This window comes from Syzygium oleosum, unplaced genomic scaffold, assembly GCF_021117445.2.
Source record: "Syzygium oleosum isolate NSW1041296 unplaced genomic scaffold, Sole_v2.1 Sole_v2.23, whole genome shotgun sequence".
NCBI lineage: Eukaryota > Viridiplantae > Streptophyta > Magnoliopsida > Myrtales > Myrtaceae > Syzygium > Syzygium oleosum.
Window position 1 is genome coordinate 2,651,173 of NW_026607507.1, and position 18,759 is coordinate 2,669,931.

Sequence of the window (18,759 nt, forward strand, 5' to 3'; positions counted from 1 at the left end):
GACTAGAGGAAGAAAAAGGGAGGAGAAACAAGGAAAAGAAAGAATAAATAAATAATTTGAAAAAAAAATTAATAAAAATTATTCACTTTAGCGTTAGTCGTCCTACGCCGGCCGTGCCATGTAGGACGGTCAGCATCTACGTCAGCGATTTCCGGCCAAAATTGGCCGGATTGACTCAATTGACAAAACGTGAAAATGTTTAAAATTCAATTGGCAAAATTAAAAAAGGCTTAGGACTGAATTGGCAAAAGTGCAATTGATTTAAGATATTTTGGACAATTTTCCCTACTATTGACAATAGTCGATAGGGAGAAATTTTCCTTCCATAATGTATTATTCACCAAAAATGACGAACCAGAAAATAGAAAGAAGTCGCATAGAAAGAGCCGAACACGACTCGAGGACAACAAAAGAAGTGACAAAGCGGAAGAAACTGTGAATTCGAAAATGGAACCTGTCATAAATAGATGCAAAAGTAAATGTTTTTAACGAGGAAACGGGATGAGCTGACCACAGATCCGAACAAAATGAACTCTGCCAAATCTATTATTGCCCTTCTTGCTTGCTGGCGCTCATTCATTTGGGTCAGATCACACTGTGCAAATTGACTTTCTTCCCCCTCTCTTCTTCCCTGTTCTTGTAATCAAGCCGGTCACAGGTGAAAAGAAGAACGGAAAGAAAGCAAACTTGGGCCGTTAGCGAAAGGTTAAAATGGTGAGCATCTGGTCTGATTAACACAAATGGTGGGTGCACAGGCAAAAGCTGGCGAGGGGATCTGATTAGTCTCTGCGGTAGTTTTGGTGGGGGATGGAGGGGTCAAAAGAAGCAACAGATTTCTGCTACTTTTGTTGACAAAGGGTAAAAAAAAACACCCAGAACGGCTTTTAATGTTGGAAGCAGATGCAAAAGCAAAGGGAGGGGAGGCACTGGTTCGTGATGGTCCTGTCCTGAATTTCACATGCAATGTGCTGTAGCTTTCAGCACACTCGCAAAAATCCCTTTTTTACCCGCGTCAGTAAGCTCTGCTGCGAGTTGTGAGTGCTTTCTGCGGCTCACTTGATCATGCGTACAACCCCTTTGAGATATGTTAGGATCATAAAAGATTGGTTTACGGAATCGGCATGCGTATATGATGTAGTGTCCAATGCTTGCGAGAAAGCACCATTTGACTACTTGTTATGATAATCCATTTCATCTCGAGACCTCCATTGATGTTGAAGCTTACAAGTGATCGGACTGAGAAAAGTTTGCTTCTCAATTGTATAACTAGTGTAAAGTTTGAATATTCGCCGGGGCGATTTGTTGAGTAGAAAGATGGGCGTCCAAGGTTCACGAAAACCACTTTATCGAACATTATCTCGAGATCTCCAAGATTGTTTTGATCGTGTTTATATTACCATTGATTAGATATTTATACCTCGAACTTTAATATAGAACTCGGAGAAGAATTCGCTTTTGCAAGTCCAGTCTTGGCTTTTCTTAATTCTCCAACGAGTCTTGTCTTGTTAATGAACATCTATGAATACATTGCCTAAGAATATTGTTCGAGTTGGGAGATCGCAGAATATAATGACTACCGTGTTAGAATCGCGATTTCTCCCGCTTAAAATAATCATGAAAGAAGTACATCACTTTTTAGATAGAGTTTTATACGAGACACGTGGATGAAATGATTTATATATGTCCGTAGAGATTAGTCGAGCGCAATGAGGATTATTATATTTATAAGAAAAGGGCATCACAATAGTCATGAGGGGTGAATGTTTATCTAATGAGGGAGGTAAAAGGTATTTCATGCAAAGAGATTTCTTGGCTTTTGGCAGGTTGGTAATTTAGCGATGATGGGCTCATACGATGGACTGGGCAGTTAGGATTGATATTGAATATTTTATCGCGGGTGTTACTCTTAGGAAAAAAATTTGAGGGGAGTTAGTCCGGTATCCTCTCACCTGCTTACTAAAAAAAAGTTGCTAATTACAAATAACCCTATACTGGTACGCCCTGCTACATTTTTTTACATTACAAAAAATCATAAATAAGTACATCCGCACTATATTTGTCTCAAATTATTTTTTGTGTCACAAAAAATTTCAATTTGGGAAACCCGCACCGCATTTGCCTAAACCAATTTTTGTGTTGCGGAATATGCTAAAATCCCTGATTCTGCCTCAATTTTGTCATAAGATTTTTGTAGATTTATCACGGTTACAAGTTTGGAAATTTCTTCGTACGAAAAAGAATTTGGGAAAAATGTGATAGGAGTATACCGATTTATATTTTTTTGGTGATATCAACACTAAACTAAAAAAGGGATAATGACACATATGGTCATTATATTTTGGCCCAATGTGCAATGTGATCCCTAAATAAATTAAAAGTTTAGGGACGATATTACACTTTGGGCTAAAATTCAAGGACCACATTGTACATTATACCAAATTTCATGGATTATTTGTGTTATTTTCCTAAAAAAAAGCAGCATGATGATTAGGGAACTGCTTGGATTGGGAACCGCTCGGATCAGATCAAACCGGCTGACTTTAACTGATTCCCAGGAGCAATGATCCGATTCCATGCAATTGGAACCAGTGAATCTCGGTTTGGATCCTAGTTCCAAGTGTGAAACTGCACACCTAGACCACCTGGACCGAATCAACTTTTTTTATTTTTAATTTATATTTTTTATTTCAACAAATGTGAAAAATCCCTAATATCTTCGTAACTCTTTCACGCCTCTTTAGTCTTTCCCAAATCTGAAATAAAACCCTAATTACTCTCGTTCATGCCTCCTCCTCCTCCTCCTTTACTGATCTTCTCGCCCTTGCTTGACGAAGCTGTCGCGTTGTCCCACTTTGACGAGGAGGACTCGTTCGCTTCCATCGCTAACTAAACGCGTCAAGGCTACCTTTGTTCCTTCTTCCCCAATTGACCCCGAAACAAAGAGAGAGGGAGGCTCGAGAGATGGAGCTGAGATCGAGTTTTAGCTCCGGGAGAGACAGAGTGGAGATCGAGAGCTCCATAGAAGGGACAATGAGCGAGCTCGGAGTGGCGGGAGCATGAGAATGTGATCGTGCGCAAGTGGTGCTCTCGATGAGGGAAGAACGAAGATGATGATGAAGAAGAAGAAGAGAGAGAGAGTTGGCATCCGGTTTCATTCACCCACCCTAGAATCGGATCAGATCTTGTGGTCTGGTCCCCGGTTTCAAAAATTGGAAATCGATCCCTCTAATCCAGTTCAACGACGAATCACCACCTTTTGAGAGTCCAACGGCTACTAACAAAACATTTGGAGGATTCACGCAGAATAAGCAACAGGCGAGGGACTTGAATGTAAATGCCCGAGAAAAGATTAGTCTAATCCAATCAAAGAAACAAAAAACAGAAAGCCCGTCGGGAACAGGGGAGGGTGGAGCGAAGTAACGGAAGAGGGAGAGCCGTGCACAGCCCTTCGCCTCGCCTCGCGATTCGTGAGGTTTGTTCTGAAAACCTCTCCTTAAAACCCCCCCAACCCAACGCACGAACAGAGCCAGACAGAGAGAGAGAGACCGTATTACCCTGCCGTAGTCTGACCCAAAAAAAAAAAAAAAAAAAGGACCCACCCCCCATTTGCTTTGACTCTCTGTCTCTCTACCCCTCGCTCGCGTCGTCTTCGTGGTACTCCCCCTGCTCTCTGCAGACTGCGCACAGGGAGAGAGAGGGAAGGACTGAGAGACCCTCGTCGTCTTCTTGGTACTCCCTCTGTACCCTGCAGCCTGCTTACACACAGAGAGACAGAGAGAGACAGAGAGACAGAGAGAGAGGGAGAGGGAGAGGGAGACGGAGGGGGAGGTGGGGCGATTGGGTCAAAGTGAAAAGCTCAGTGAGTAATCTCTGTCGTTCCGGGGGAATAAACCTAGGGCTCATACATGTCTCCTGGGACTCCATTTATTGAAGCTCGCGGCCATGGCCTCTGTTCCTTCCCATGCAAGACGATGGCTTTCTGGGAGAATCCCTTCGCTTCGCCGAGGTAAGCCTCTGGGGTTGCTTCTCTCGAGCTCCTTCCCTTCGAAACAGAGACGCATTTTTCCTTTGCTTTCTTCTGCTTTTTACCCGTCTCTCTCTTGGGTGCATGTGGTTTCGGTGAAGAAAGTCTCAGGTTTGGTGATATGAAATCTGGAGTTTTACCCAGTTTGTGGAGCCTCATTGCGGTGTTTAAAGCTCAGTTCTCGTTCCTCTCTTTCTTGTATTTTTGGAAACGGTCATTTGCTTTCGACCCCTATTTGTTTGTGAGAGCAGAAAAAGGTCTCAACTTTGGCACTTGCATTAGTTAATCTGAAAATTCTTGGTGTGGATTAATGTTGGGTATCTGATACTTCCGTAGCGCTGCTATTTATTTATGGAAAATCTGAGAATTGGGACCGGATTGGGACACACCCCGTGAGAAGTCTTGGGGCTATGAGGTTTGACAAGTTGTTGAGCTCTGAAACTGAATTTATCAAGCTCTAATGCCATATCGCAAGCCATTTCATTAAATTGTCAAGTGAGTTTGAAATGCTTGAAACTGTTATCTTGCCGGTGCTGGGACAAGATTACAGAGAATGAAATTGCTGTGCAGAGACGGTATATTGTTGAAAGTAATTAACAATTTTAACGAAGGATGATGGCATCTCCTGGTTGACTGGATGATAGGGATGGAAAATAGAGATCAAATTTGAGCTTTCCTTTGATGGTTAATGCTCGTTTAGTTGGCTTTTAGGCTTTGTAAAGTAGTAAATCCTAGGGAGACAGCCGTAATTTGGTCAAATGAAGGAATGTCTTCTGCTGGGATTGTAAATTGTCCCTGAATTAGTGGTTTCAAGTGATTTTCGTCATCATTGTTTTAAGAAGTTGTGTAGTAGAAATTGACTCAAGCATTGAGTTCATGCTGGGCCTCTGCTGAGAAATCTGGGATAAATGTAGTAGGTAGACAGTATATATGCGTGACGTCCATTTGATGAAGTAGGAAACTGGAGCTGTTAGTAATTAGGTTCCAAATTCAATCAGGTGGTTTGGTTAAAAGAGTCTTTGATCAGAGAACACATCGAGGAGCTCGTTGGGTGTTTGTTTGTCCTATCTTTTACAGACATCCTGGCTTTCTTGACTTTACTTTGATTTGTAAAGTGGGCCAGGGAAGTGATGACTGACTTCAGAGCTCTGATAATGTTTTCTTAAGGACAATATAGGCAATTCATAGTGGAGTCATGAGGTTCTGGAAGAAAAATGGAAGATGCGAATTGACTGTTGACCCTTTGATAGAGCTCATGGGATGTTAACTAGTGCTGCATTTATTGATTAATTCTGTAGAAAAAATGAGATCTGGCTTTGGTAGTTAATTGTTCAGTTGTTAAAAATTATGAGATATGCACCTGTGTAAGTCAATGTAGTTGATTGTACGAGTATCAAAGTCCTTGTTATGAGGTTTACTTCCACTTGGAACCATGAAAAGCTAGTTGAGTCGCAGTTCCCCAAGCTACAAGATTTCCAGTGTTAGTGAAGTAGTTGTCCTCCTCTTGTTTGAGTGGTATTTTCAGCAGCATTTAGTGAAGTTGCAATTTCCTCTTACGAATTCCATGTATGTTCTGGTCTCTCTGCCTTCCGACAGCCATTTAACCAAGGGACGATGATATTGCCCATGTGGATTTTTATTAGGATCTTTCTTTCCACTTGCGTTTGGCTTTAGAAGCATCTTGCACGCTGATTCTTCTAACCTCCATATGTCTCTAATACTTGCTTTTTTTCATTGCGTGACAGGTCCCGAGATGGCAGTAGTCTCTGCTTTGCAATTTCGAGTGGCTCGACCAGCATTTATATTTCTTATCCTCTATAGTGCTCCTGGAGTATGTTCTAGATAAGTAAGTAGTGTATGTAGTAGGGAATGAAGCCGTTGGTCCGTCGAGCATTTTATTTGCCCTATCATGTCGACAATTCGTCTGAGGGATTCACAACCCTCGAGATGGTCTGAATGTGTGTGTACTGAATTGAAATGCCGAGTGCTTTGTGGGGTTATCATTTTTTTGTGACTCTATCAACTATACTTGACAATTTTGTATAGATTTCGATTTTGAATGATGCATTACATCTCCTTTGCTACCGTGGCTGAAGGTCGTGCAGTGCAAGTTATTGAGTCTATGGTTCTTTTCAATTCAGAAATGATGCTCGAGGCAGATGATTGTCATGGACGTTTCTTTATGTTTTATTTTTAGCTTAACTGTAAGAGACTGCGAGCTAGATTGGTTCTCCGGGTAATATTGTCATTTGATTGCTCTCCTTGGAAAGCAGAGCTTTAGCGAAAGGGACATTGAAAACACAGCAGTGCTGGGTTTTAACTCTCTAGGTTAAGGTTTTTGACAACGAGCTTGTGAATGGATACTTTGGAAAGAGCATGGCATCATAGCAGGTCATGAAAGTATACTTTACACGACATTCATCAAGCGTTCAGATGATGTTGATTATTGAGGCCATCAAGGAGATTATGGATACAACAATGGTGGGGAAATCGCTGATTATTGATATCACTCGTAGTTACAGGAAAGAATAATGAATGAATTTTGCTCACTAATTTACGTCACATCTTGCGCAAAAGAATCGACCAACTGTGGTAGCGGAAGTTGATGCAGCTTCAGCTTCAGAGGAACCTTGATCTCCTGCACTCTGGCGGTAGACCCTGAGGGAACCGTTTGGAGTCGCTGCAGTAGTTATAGATCATGTACTTCTGCTGCACCCAACGGAGCCTGTTTCTGCCGGATGCGTCGAGGGATTGCTCCTGCCATGCGCTCGTCTGTAAGCCATTGGTGGACTTCGAGGTGCAGGACCTAGACCCGGACGAGACCACACAAGCGTCGGCGTTGAAGTTCCTGAAAGATGCGGTGAAAGGTGCTTTCGTCCAGTCAGTCTTGACGCGGCCACCCATTGTCGCCCAGTCATCGGCGTCCCAGAGGCTAGAGTAAAGCCTCATGGGCTGGTTGCTTGGGAAAGGCACGCCGATTGACTCCAAGTTGTTGAACACTCTTATGGGAATGTTGTCCACCGAGAATCTGAAATAGGAATTCGCGGGTTAGTCAGCAACCGGTGCGGTATTCAAGTTTGTATAGAGAGGAAAAAGTCTTCGTCAATGAGCTTTTGGGACATTACATTATGCGTCGAGCGTTCCAGACAATCGAGTAGGTGTGAAATGCCTTGGTGGGATCGAACCAGAGGTGGAATTGCTGTTCTCTGTTCCCTTTCCCCTGCGAGAACACATTGGTGTGCAGTGTGTAGGGGTTCCCGGACAGATTGCCAAGGAACTCGAAGTCGATCTCGTCGTGCGTCGGTCCTTGAGAGGACAACTGCATGAGTCATAAAAGAGAAACGAAAGATTTTAAGCACGCATGGCGCACATGATTACTACGCACGGCAAAGAGCGAACGGTTCATGAAAAAGGCTTACGTAGTATGCAGTGACTGTGCCAGCCGAGTTGCCTTCCACGAGTTTGATCTGCATGTCAATCCTTCCGTAGAGGTACTCGTTCTTGGACTGGAAACCGGACCCAGAAACCTTGTCGAGAGAGAGCGTGAGGCCTTGGCCGCCGTTGAGTATCTGGGCACGGCGGTCGCCCCAGGTGATGTCGAAGTCATTGTAGAAGTTGCCGGCAGAGGCGACGGCAGAGATCGTGGCCAGGTGAAGCAAACAAACGCAGAGCTTCATCGAGGGCGACATCGTCTCGACCTAAACCGGAAGGGACTAAAAGAGCGGTGTGCGCTTTGGAGGAGAAAGATGGGGAAGTTTGGGTCAAGTTGCGACGATTTGGTGGGTCGACTGGTGAGAAGAGAGGGAGGGGGGATGAGGGCATTTTATGGGTGCACGTAGGAGCTGTAAAGGGTGGGCGAGAGAGCTGGCAAATGCAAGCTAGGCAAGCAAGTTGGTCTGTGTGCGTGTGTAGTGAAGCTGGCAAAACTCGAATGTCTTTTTCGTGAAAGTAGAGATGGAATAAAGAGAGAGAGAGAGAGAGAGAGAGAGAGGAAGGTACGCAGGAAGCAATAAAAGGTGGTGGAGGTGATGTGGTTCAAGTCAAGATCACACCCAGCCCCAGTTCAAGCCAAGCTGGCAATTTCTTGGCTTAGACAGAAGAAAACAAAAGGGGATGCGCGTTTGGGTCGGGTGGCGATGGAGGTTTGGGTGCCGTGGGTCAGTGACTCGGTGGGGGCAAACGCCAACCCGTGACTCGCATCAATTGAATTTGAGAGTCTGCATATATTTGGATAAAGTGTCTTTTGTTTGGTGCTGATCTGATCATGTGGTGGATCAAGCTGTGCCGATGTTAAATTCGTTTGGCATCACATGTTTTAAAGGGGTGCATACTTCGGAGTCAATACGGAAAGCCTTGATATGAAAAATGGAAAGAAAAACTGTTTTAAGGGTTGCACTACTTGGCTCATCTAATTTTCGAAAGCATTCATCTAACATTTTGTTGAAATTGAGACATCTTTTGGAAAGTTGTACGTTCAAATTCTAAATAAAGAAACATTGTTGCTTTCAATGCACGTCTCTCTCGTTTTATGTGCATTCATTGCATTGGAAATGAATACGTTTCTTTATTAAATATGGTGAGGTACTGTTAACACGACTCTTTTATGAAACATTTTTTCCAGTCTTCTTAGGTGCATTTATAACTGTCTCAAAACTTTTCTTTTTCTTAATTTTTTTTCATCGATCAATGAAATTATTCAGCAGAACCATATTCTCCTCTTTGTCTCTATACATGGAGAACATCTTGAGTAAGAAGAGAAAAGGCAAATGGTCATTCAAAATCCAACCGTTGTGATTAATCCCGTATATTCCTGTCCTCAAATGTTCTGAAAAACAAGACAACTGTTTTCTTTTTATGCACATACACCATAAGATTTAAACAAATAGGGGAGGAAGCGAAAATTTTGTTTACATTTGTATTAGTGTAGGTACAAGGCCGACCAAACAGTTCCATGAACTCATTTTCATGAAACCACGTATAGATCGAATTTTCCCTACATAAACCTCGATTTCCTGCATTCCCGAGGAACGCCTCGAGGATACCGCCTAAAGTCCGTGCAGTAGTTGTACACCATGTACTTCTTTTGTGCCCATCGAAGCATGTTCCGGCCCTTAACGCCGAGCTTTTGATTTTGCCACGCAGTGCCCGGCGTTGGACTTGTTGAGTTGGAGGGACAATGCGAGGACGAGGACGGCCAGACACAGGCATTCGCATTGTATCCCATGTAAGAGGCGGTGAACGGAGCCTTTGACCAGTCAGTCTTCACTCGTCCGCCTTGTGTGGCCCAATCTTCGGCGCTCCATATAGTCGAGTACATCCTCATTGGTTGGTCGGTCGGATATCGGACTCCCTTGATTCCCCAGTTGTTGTAAACCCTAATAGGAACTTCATCCACCAAAATTCTGGCCATTTTTTTCAAACAAATGAATTTGACATTAGTCGGGTGCCTCCATATCTTCAAAAAACTTGATTATTGTTGGTTAGGCAATATAGTACAAGCAAGAAATATGTGAACCATATATTATCCTTTCAATGTTAGAACTATTGAAGAAAAGATTTGTACGAGGGAGAGAGGTTATCTTACATGATGTTCTTAGGGTTCCACACGATTGAGTACAAATGGAAGTCCTTTGTGGGATCGAACCACAGAAAGAACTCTTGTTCCTTGCCTCCTTTCCCTTGCAGGATGATATTCGTATGGACAATAAATGGATCTCCTGATGAATTGCCCAAGAACTCGAAATCAATCTCGTCATGGGTTGGTCCTTGAGAAGACAACTGCAATATTGGTTATAAATTAAACGGTTTAGCAGTAAAATAGTATTGCTATTGCATGAATAAAGGCTATGGTTGACGAGAAATGCATATGTACACGCACATAAAATGTGGTGACTGTGCCAGCGGAATCTCCCGGGATTAATTTCATCCTCATGTCAAATCTTCCAAATAGATACTCGTTCTTGGATCTGAATCCCGACCCAGAAGCCTTATCGAGAGAGAGTGTGACAAGCTCGCCTCCCTGGAGAATTTGAGAGCGCCAATCCCCGAAAAGGATATCGATGTCTTGATAGAAATTCCCGGCCATGGCAGATATGAGACAATGGAACAGAGAAAGTAAGGCAATCGGGAAAAGCCTTGGGGAAGACATATCTGGCACTTCTACAAATCACGTATCAATGGATAATTAGCTCGAGAATCCCAGAAGGCTTTCCGCAATCCGGGAAGCCCTAGAAGATGATGTTACATATGGTACACAGATATTCAAGAGGAGGACATTATATATATAGACACACACAAAAGTGTGGAGGATTGTTTTGGTGATAAGAGAGTCGAAATTTGGAAAAAATAGAGCTGGCTAAATTTGATGTGCCTCAAGAAGAAGAGATAAGAATTACAGGAAGGTTTCACTGTAGCGAAGATCAAAGTGTACAGGTTGATACCAAATTCCCTAATTTATCTGTGGAAACTAACATTTCTTGCTTTATTTAGCAACAGGTTCACATCTGGAGGATCTGAAAAGACACTAAGGCTCCGTTCGTTTGGCGGAAAATGTGGCATTTTTGGAAAATGTTTTTCGGGAAGTCATTTTCCTGGAAAATGACTTCATTTTCCGATGTTCGGCTAAAATCTAAAAAAGTCTCGGAAAATATTTTCCGTTGTTCGGTATAGAAATGATTTTCCTTCTTGCAATACTTTTAATATTTTTAATATTTTTTTCTTTTTCTTTTGCTTCTTCTCCGGCAGGTCGCCGGCGACAACTGCGGCCGGCGGCCGGAGGCAAGCTCGAGCATCGCCCCAGGCCGGCGAGGCTCGAGCTCGCCAGATTCCGGCGACGTCGAGCCTAGCCGGCCTGTGGCGACGCTCCACCTCGCTTGATCAGGCGAGTCCGACCTCGCCGGAGCCTCGCCGATGTCTGGCGACCTTGGGCAAGGCTCGAGGTCGCCGGATCTAGCGAGGCCCAAGTTGCCGTTGGCAATCAAGCAGCCCGAGGAGCCTCGCCCACGAACAAGAAGAAGAAGAACCCACGAACAGCAACACCAGAATACGAAGAAGAAGAAGAACCCACGATTCTCTCTCTCTCTCTCTCTCTCTCTCCCCCACGAACAGCAACACCAGAAAACAAAAGAATCAAAGCATTAGCAGATCCGGCGACGTCGAGCCTCGCCCAGGTCGCCGGATCTGGCGAGGTTGGAGCCCGCCGACCTCGAGCGAGGCTCGAGACTCGCCTGACGTCGCCAGACGGCGGCGAGGCCGAGGTCGCCTGAGGCAGGCGAGCTCGGGCCTCGCCACTGGCCGGTCGCCGGCCACAGCGCTGAGGAAAGAGAAGAATGAAAAAAAAGAAAAAAAAATAGTGAAGAAGAAGAAGAAGAAGAAGCTTCGGAAAATGACTTCCGCTTTTGAGAAGCGGAAGTCATTTTCCACGGACTTAGGCTATTTTGTGAGGGGGGGAAGGAAAATGTTTTCCCACGGAAAACGTTTTCCGCCACCCAAACACCGGAAAATCCGAAAAATATTTTCCGGGGCACGAACAGAGCCTAAGCTATGACTATTTTTGACTGCGTACCTTGATGAGGTCACGTCTAAAAATAGAACTAATTTTTTTGTTCACACAAGGGCTTGTCTAAACGTGCAAACAATTCTTCTACATCCGCAAACGTTAAAAAAGAAAAGAGTAATAGAATGTTGGTTTGATCATTCGCACGTGTTGTTCTTCCGTTTTATCAGTGGACGGTGAATGGTTGACTTAAGACAGAAATGGTTGATGTAATCCAATGATAAATGGTTAATACCCGGAACTGTACTGTAGTTCCTTTATCTTGTCTTGCTTATTATGGGGACAAGGTGAAAACAACCTTCCAGCTTCGGTCTTCCCCGGGGTAGAGACAGTCGTAAGAGATTATTTTCTTGTGACTTGATTTCCAGCAATGGTGCAAGTCAAAATCAAACACGAAATTTCCCGATGGATTTGGCGACTCGGTAAAGCCCTCCGGGTTTTACGTGTGTTGGGTTACGTAATACAAAAGGAATTGATAGAGTAACGATTTGTATTTCATATTAACTTGTAGCTCAATTTACAGAAAGAACAAAAGAATTTGGCAATATGTACACGCTAATTAATCAGAACACGTGCAAGAAAATCTCTTTGGTTCTCTCAAATTTCAGCTCTCATTTCTTGCATTCGGGAGGGAGGCCCTGAGGGAAGCGCTTCAAGTCGGTGCAATAGTTATAGATCATGAACTTCTTCTGCACCCACTTGAGCCTCTGCTTTCCGTTGGCGTCCAGCGCCTGAGTCTGCCACATGTCGCCGCCGGAAGTGGTCGAGCTGGTGGTGGTCGTGGAAGCACAGGACGACTTCCCGGCTGTCCATGGACAGGCATTGGCGTTGAAGTTGCGGTAGGAAGCAGTGAAAGGAGCTTGAGTCCAGTCGGTCTTGACGCGCCCGTCCATGGTGGCCCAGTTGTCTGCGTTCCACAGGCTTGAGTAAATCCTCATGGCCTGTTTGTTGGGGAACGGGACGCCCATCGATTCCATGTTGTCGAATTCTCTAATAGGCACATTGTCCACCAAGAAACTGATAGAAATTAAACAGAGCCATGTGTTAGTGTGTGTTCAGGTTTAGCTAGAGAATGGTTATTTTGATAAATTAGAATGATTCATGAACATACAGGATGCGTTGAGGGTTCCAGAGGATGGAGTAGGTGTGGAAGGCCTTGGTTGGGTCGAACCAGAGATAAAACTGCTGCTCGCGGTTGCCTTTGCCCTGAGTGAATACGTTGGTGTGCACAATGTATGGGTTGCCCGACAGATTCCCCAGGAACTCGAAGTCGATCTCGTCGTGCGTTGGCCCTTGAGAAGACAACTGCATATATTGTGTAGCAAAAGAACGGTGTCAATCTAATGTTCTTTGTCGATGCTAATTAAGTAGGATAATATTATCAGCACTCGTGCAAGTCTAATGAATGAAGACACATACATAGTAGGTGGTGACGGTGCCAGCGGAATTGCCCGGGACGAGCATGAGTTGCATGTCGATGCGGCCAAAGAGGTACTCGTCCTTGGACTGAAACCCGGAGCCAGAGTACTTGTCGAGAGAGAGGGTGAGAAGCTGACCACCTTGAGATATCTTGGCTCGCTGGCCGCCCCAGGTGAGGTCGAAGTCCTGGTAGAAATCACCGGCTTGAGCCCCCATCATCACGAGAGAGCTCATGACCAGACAGACCACTACTAAAACCACCTTCATCTTTCAACACTCTACAACAGCAAGGAGAAGAAGAAGCCTGAGACAGAGGGCTTTCGTGAGCGATGGATGTGATGGATGCATGAGAAAAAGGTATTTATACATGTCAATCAGCGTCGTTAGTGTTTAAAAACGGTTTCTTCCAGCTGTAGACAGAGGATATGAATTTTTATCAAATGTTCATCATATGTCGGCTTTAGTGGCATTTGCACTCGCCAGGAAGGTGTCGTCAAGAGTTTAGCTTAATAGATTATATCAAATCACATAATTTAACAATATTTCTACGCACTTGCACCGTCCTATAGGTTTCATCTCTTAAATATATGTAAATCAAATGCCTATCTCGTCAGCAAAGGTCGGTTTGACTTTTTCATGGGTTTTCAACATTTCGGACTGCGTCCTCATTAAGGCAATTGTCCATTCATTAGGTGGTGGCCTCTGTGGACCTTTCCCGACGAGGAGTGATTGAATTGGCCAGATTTTCCGCTCAAGGCTTGGTTTCCTTGGCTCGTTGAGTTCATCGTGGTGAGCTGGCTCAGTTTGGAAATAGGGTATGCGTTTAAGAGGCTGCACTGAATAAAACCGACTCTCGGACATTCGAACATCAAAAGTGGAAGTTTCCTGATAACATGTATGCTCATTTGTACGAGAAAGTATTGTAACTACCCGTGTAATTGAGTAACTCTTCAATGCGACGGAGGCGGCATTTTTGGTTAGAAGGGCAAGATAAAAAATTCTACGACATCTTTAACTCTCGAGAATCGTTTACCATGATCATTATCGACATATAGGAACAAGATCAATCACCAGTTTCTGCATATGAGAAGTACCTTTGCATGATGGAGTTAGAGAAGGGCTAGAGCAATTAGGTTGTGCACGCCAAGTAGATATGATCTACCCTAGTTCCTTATTATGCATCGATCTTTATCTTTTTCCTTTGGAGTTTTCCTCGGAGATGCGTGTGCGACAGGCTGACAGATCAAAGTTATGCTTTGCGTCGGTCTACGCTGCTGCCAGATCATGCAACCCGCACAGACCATAAAAGTAACGTCACTTTCCAATGCTTTGAGCCGCATTTGCTTCTTCCCAGGCAGACAAAAACGAAAGCCAAGGGAAAGAATACGTAGGAATCTTTCTCTATAAAGAATTAAGGTCTTTGTTTCGATGAGGGTGTCTCAACACGTACATGCACACAGCTTGAGTAGTGGTTGCATGCATGGGTTTTGCTTATGCTTTGTTTGTAAAGGTGGAAATCTTATTTGTCTTTCCAATAGGTGTATGTATAGACCTGGCCAGATGCACATATGTCAACCTCACTAAAAACTACCTTGACCCTTTAAAATTGATTAATACGGTAATGAAATATTGCCAGCTGGCATTTGGTTATTGCTTTGGAGGATTATCTTGTCATGGAGCCTTCGGGGAACCAGGCATGCCTCTGTTGCTACGTACCTTAATCTCCTGGCCAGAGCTTTTCCCAAAATGCCTGGCCAAAAAAGAAGAAAGTGCTGGGGACACTACAAGTATATTTGGTATGGTTCTTCATGGCAGTTTTAAATATAAGGATGTATATCTCATTAAGGTGTTCGACAAACACCTCAAAAGGACAACGCCTTTAACAACCGTTAGCAATCCCTTCGACATCTTTTGGAAAGCGCTCCGTCCGGTTTTAATGTGGTGCATGTTTAAAAAAATAAGTATCACCAAGTAGTTAATTACTTACAACACTTCATAGCACAAATTTTGAGCGCATAGCACAATCATGATACAGCGACGTCTATATCGTATGAACTTTTATACCAATCTACAAACAAAAGTGGTATGCACTAAGTGATGTAACCGGCTATTTTTTAGGTGCTATTCAACATTACCAACTTTCTTAAACTCCCAAATACAAGTAACATTACTGGTTGCATCGGGATCGCGTTGCTGCATCGCAACGTCACCTTCATCTTTGGTCTCTTTCGTCAAACCGATCCATGAAAGCTGCCGAAAATTGTGTTAATCAAAAAATTACTTCTTTGAGATATTCACCAGACTCCAATACACATTGTGAGCGGGTCACCAATCAACCATTGGCTCTGATACCAATGTTGGGAGCGCGCAACAGAAGCTCGACACCTTTACAAGGGGAAATCACCAAGGGAAAGGCCAACTCCAAACCCGTCAATATATCCTGTTAGACCTGCATTCGCTAAAAAATTTAAGCCAATTACTTATGAGGCAACTAGAATTATTCATTGCTCCACAACACATCGATTTTTTGATGATGGTTTTTTTCTAATACAATTTTTACGTGCATCGCATCTCAAAGTAGCATGTGTCAAATTATTTTGAATGGACGGCATCGTAATTCGGAGTTTCAGGAGCTCTCACACCAAGTTTTTTTTTTGGTCGAATCTCTCATAACAAGTTGTGGGGGCGCAAATATTGGTCTTTTTATATCATCAAAGTGGGTGAGGATGAGATTGCTGACATAGACGCATGCCAATCTTCCTTCTTGGCGTGATTGTGGTGCAATGAATATGCATCTGGGCAGCTGTACGTAGGTATGCTTTTGAAATCGACTTACTTGGGAAACAATTACAACTGATTAACTCAAAGTTTGTGCACACGCCTCAAGCAGATTAAATATTCTTGTCGGTTTACCCTTTTGCCACCCAGGCAATAAGTAGACAGGTCATCCATGGATGAGATGACGCCAAAGTGGAACTAAGTAAAAATTATCTTTTAACGTCAATTTCCTGCGTAGTAAGAACTTCCGTTATCATAATTTTATTAACTCTAAATGAAATTTAAAGAGACTAATATTGGACTAAGGCCAAATGGGAGGAATCTCTAAGAATTAAACGTTTCTAAGATAACCTATGGAAAAACAGAAGTACGTAGACCGGTTCCAAGGTCGTAATCAGAGCTTGATTGGCCCAGTCCTAGTTTCGAGCTGTTGGAACCTGGACCGAATAGGTTCCCTTCGGAATTCAATCGACAACGCCAGTTTCAATATCGAACTTGGCCTGACGCTCGTCTCTAGTCACTACCCACCCGACCGGTGTACCTATTAAGGGGGAAAAGGAAATGTAGTCAAGGCTAGCTAGCTATCCAACAACGATTTGTTTTTCATTATTTCTTGTAGCTCATTTCACAGAAAGAATAAAAGAATTTGCCAATATGTACACGCTAATTAATCAGAACACATGTGCAAAAAAATCTCTTGGGTTCTCTCAAATTTCAGCTCTCAGTTCTTGCATTCGGGAGGGGGGCCCTGTGGGAAGCGCTTCAAGTCGGTGCAGTAGTTATAGATCATGAAGTTCTTCTGCACCCACTCGAGCCTCTGCCTTCCGCTAGTGTCCAGCGCCTGAGTCTGCCACGTGCCGCCACCAGAAGTGGTCGAGCTGGTGGTGGTCATGGAAGCGCAGGATGACTTCCCGGCTGACCATGCACAAGCATTGGCATTGAAGTTGCGGTAGGAAGCGGTGAAAGGAGCTTGAGTCCAGTCGGTCTTGACGCGCCCGCCCATGGTGGCCCAGTCATCTGCATTCCACAGGCTCGAGTAAATCCTCATGGCCTGTTTGTTTGGGAATGGGACACCGATCGATTCTTTGTTGGCGAATTCTCGTATAGGCATGTTGTCCACTAAGAAACTGACAGACATTAAATAAAGCAATGGGTTAGTGTGTGTTCAGGTTTAGCTAGAGAATGGTTACTATGATATATTAGAATGATTCAGGAACATACAGGATGCGTTGAGGGTTCCAGAGGATGGAGTAGGTGTGGAAGGCCTTGGTTGGGTCGAACCAGAGATAAAACTGCTGCTCGCGGTTGCCTTTGCCTTGAGTGAATACGTTGGTGTGCACAATGTATGGGTTGCCTGACAGATTCCCCAGGAACTCGAAGTCAATCTCGTCGTGCGTTGGCCCTTGAGAAGACAACTGCATATGTTGCGTAGCAAAAGAATGTTGTCAATCTAATGATCTCTGTCGATGCTAATTAAGTAGGACAGAATTATTAGCATGCGTGCAAATTTAATGAATGAAGAAACATACATAGTAGGTGGTGACGGTGCCAGCGGAATTGCCGGGGACGAGCATAAGTTGCATGTCGATGTGGCCAAAGAGGTACTCGTTCTTGGACTGAAACCCAGAGCCAGAGTACTTGTCGAGAGAGAGGGTGAGAAGCTGACCACCTTGAGATATCTTGGCTCGCTGGCCGCCCCAGGTGAGGTCGAAGTCCTGGTAGAAATTACCGGCTTGAGCCCCCATCATTATGATGGAGCTCATGACCAGACAGACCGCTAATAAAACTACCTTCATCTTTCGACACTCTACAACAGTAAGGAGAAGAAGAAGCTTGAAACAGGGCTTTTGTGAGCGATGGATATGATGGGTGCATGGGAAGAAGGTATTTATACATGTTAACCAGAAGTGTTGTTAGTGTTTAAAAAAGGTTTGACTCTACAGAGAGAGAGAGAGAGAGAGAGAGAGAGAGAGAGAGAGAGAGAGAGAGAGAGAGAGAGACCTTCTTCCAGCTGTAGACAGAGGATATAAAACCTGACCAAATGCCGTGTTGATATATGGATAGTGCGCGTCTGGTTAACTTCTGCACCAGGCGGTGATTTGCAGTAGCCGGGAAGCTGCCCTGAAGCGCTTAGCATAATAAACTATATCAGATCACACAATTGCCCATTCAACGTTAGTAAAGGCTGGTTTGACTTTGAATGGGTTTTCAACAATTCATCCATCGACTGCATCCTCATTATTGCAGTTGCCCCATTCATTCGGGCGTGGTGGTGGCCGCTCTAGACTTATTTCCGCCCTACACTCCTTGGCTCATTGAACTCGTCATGGTGAGCAGGCTTGGTTTGAAAATAGCTGATACGTTTAAGATGATGCATTGAACATAAAAGACTCTTTGAATATTCAAACACCGGTGACGCAAGTCTTCTGAAAATAAAATATATTCTTATTTTCACGAGAAAGCTCTGTAATTATTCGTGTAAGGAAATCGCTAACGTGACAATCCACAAGTTATCTGCGTCAGTGTTCCATGTAGGACGTCGATAATTTTTGACAACATTAACCGGAAGGACTCCATTGGAATTCACACAAAAGTTTAGGACTATATTGATAAAATTGAAAAGTTTAGGACTAAATTGGCATCCGCACAATAATTTTAATATTAATCTGGTAATTATTCCTAAGGGCAAGGTAGGAAATTTATCGACAAAAATCGTTATCGAGATATATACGAAGACGATCAATCACTGGTGCGGCGATGTACGCACACGCCTAAGTAGATATTATCTAACCCTAGTTCCTCATTGTGCCCCGATCTTCTTTCCTTTCCATTGAGTTTTCCTTGGAGATGTGCGAGTGTGTGTGACGCTGTCAGATTAAAGTTATGCTTTGCTTGGGTGTCTGGGCAGCTGCCAGTGCCAGGTCAGGCGACCCGCACGTGCCATAAGATAACGTCACATTCCCATGCTTTGAGTCGCATCTGT

General features: G+C 43.8%; 4 protein-coding genes and 1 long non-coding RNA gene across 5 annotated transcripts; 1 reads left to right on the forward strand and 4 right to left on the reverse strand.

Annotated features, from left to right (window-relative positions):
• Nucleotides 1-3,598: 3,598 nt before the first annotated feature.
• Nucleotides 3,599-6,108, forward strand: LOC115682687 (uncharacterized). The gene is made up of 2 exons (XR_004005921.2): nt 3,599-4,006; nt 5,770-6,108. It is a non-coding gene; the product is annotated as an uncharacterized LOC115682687 (long non-coding RNA).
• Nucleotides 6,109-6,441: 333 nt separating this feature from the next.
• LOC115682685 (xyloglucan endotransglucosylase protein 1-like) lies at nt 6,442-7,878 on the reverse strand. The gene is made up of 3 exons (XM_030606984.2): nt 7,444-7,878; nt 7,150-7,343; nt 6,442-7,052 (listed from the first exon to the last, which is right to left on the reverse strand). Exons 1-3 carry the CDS (start codon nt 7,711-7,713, stop codon nt 6,644-6,646), a joined length of 873 nt encoding a protein of 290 aa, XP_030462844.2. The 5' UTR covers nt 7,714-7,878; the 3' UTR covers nt 6,442-6,643.
• A 1,036-nt stretch (nt 7,879-8,914) lies between these two features.
• On the reverse strand, nt 8,915-10,290 carry LOC115682686 (xyloglucan endotransglucosylase protein 1-like). Its single transcript, XM_030606985.2, has 3 exons — nt 9,903-10,290; nt 9,609-9,802; nt 8,915-9,426 (listed from the first exon to the last, which is right to left on the reverse strand). The coding sequence occupies exons 1-3, from the start codon at nt 10,170-10,172 to the stop codon at nt 9,018-9,020; spliced, it is 873 nt and encodes a 290-aa protein (XP_030462845.1). The 5' UTR covers nt 10,173-10,290; the 3' UTR covers nt 8,915-9,017.
• A 1,761-nt stretch (nt 10,291-12,051) lies between these two features.
• LOC115682769 (xyloglucan endotransglucosylase protein 1-like) lies at nt 12,052-13,315 on the reverse strand. The gene is made up of 3 exons (XM_030607101.2): nt 12,999-13,315; nt 12,691-12,884; nt 12,052-12,596 (listed from the first exon to the last, which is right to left on the reverse strand). The coding sequence occupies exons 1-3, from the start codon at nt 13,263-13,265 to the stop codon at nt 12,191-12,193; spliced, it is 867 nt and encodes a 288-aa protein (XP_030462961.1). The 5' UTR covers nt 13,266-13,315; the 3' UTR covers nt 12,052-12,190.
• Nucleotides 13,316-16,497: 3,182 nt separating this feature from the next.
• On the reverse strand, nt 16,498-17,572 carry LOC115667921 (xyloglucan endotransglucosylase protein 1-like). The gene is made up of 3 exons (XM_030589445.2): nt 17,306-17,572; nt 16,998-17,191; nt 16,498-16,903 (listed from the first exon to the last, which is right to left on the reverse strand). The coding sequence occupies exons 1-3, from the start codon at nt 17,570-17,572 to the stop codon at nt 16,498-16,500; spliced, it is 867 nt and encodes a 288-aa protein (XP_030445305.2).
• Between the last annotated feature and the right edge of the window lie 1,187 nt (nt 17,573-18,759).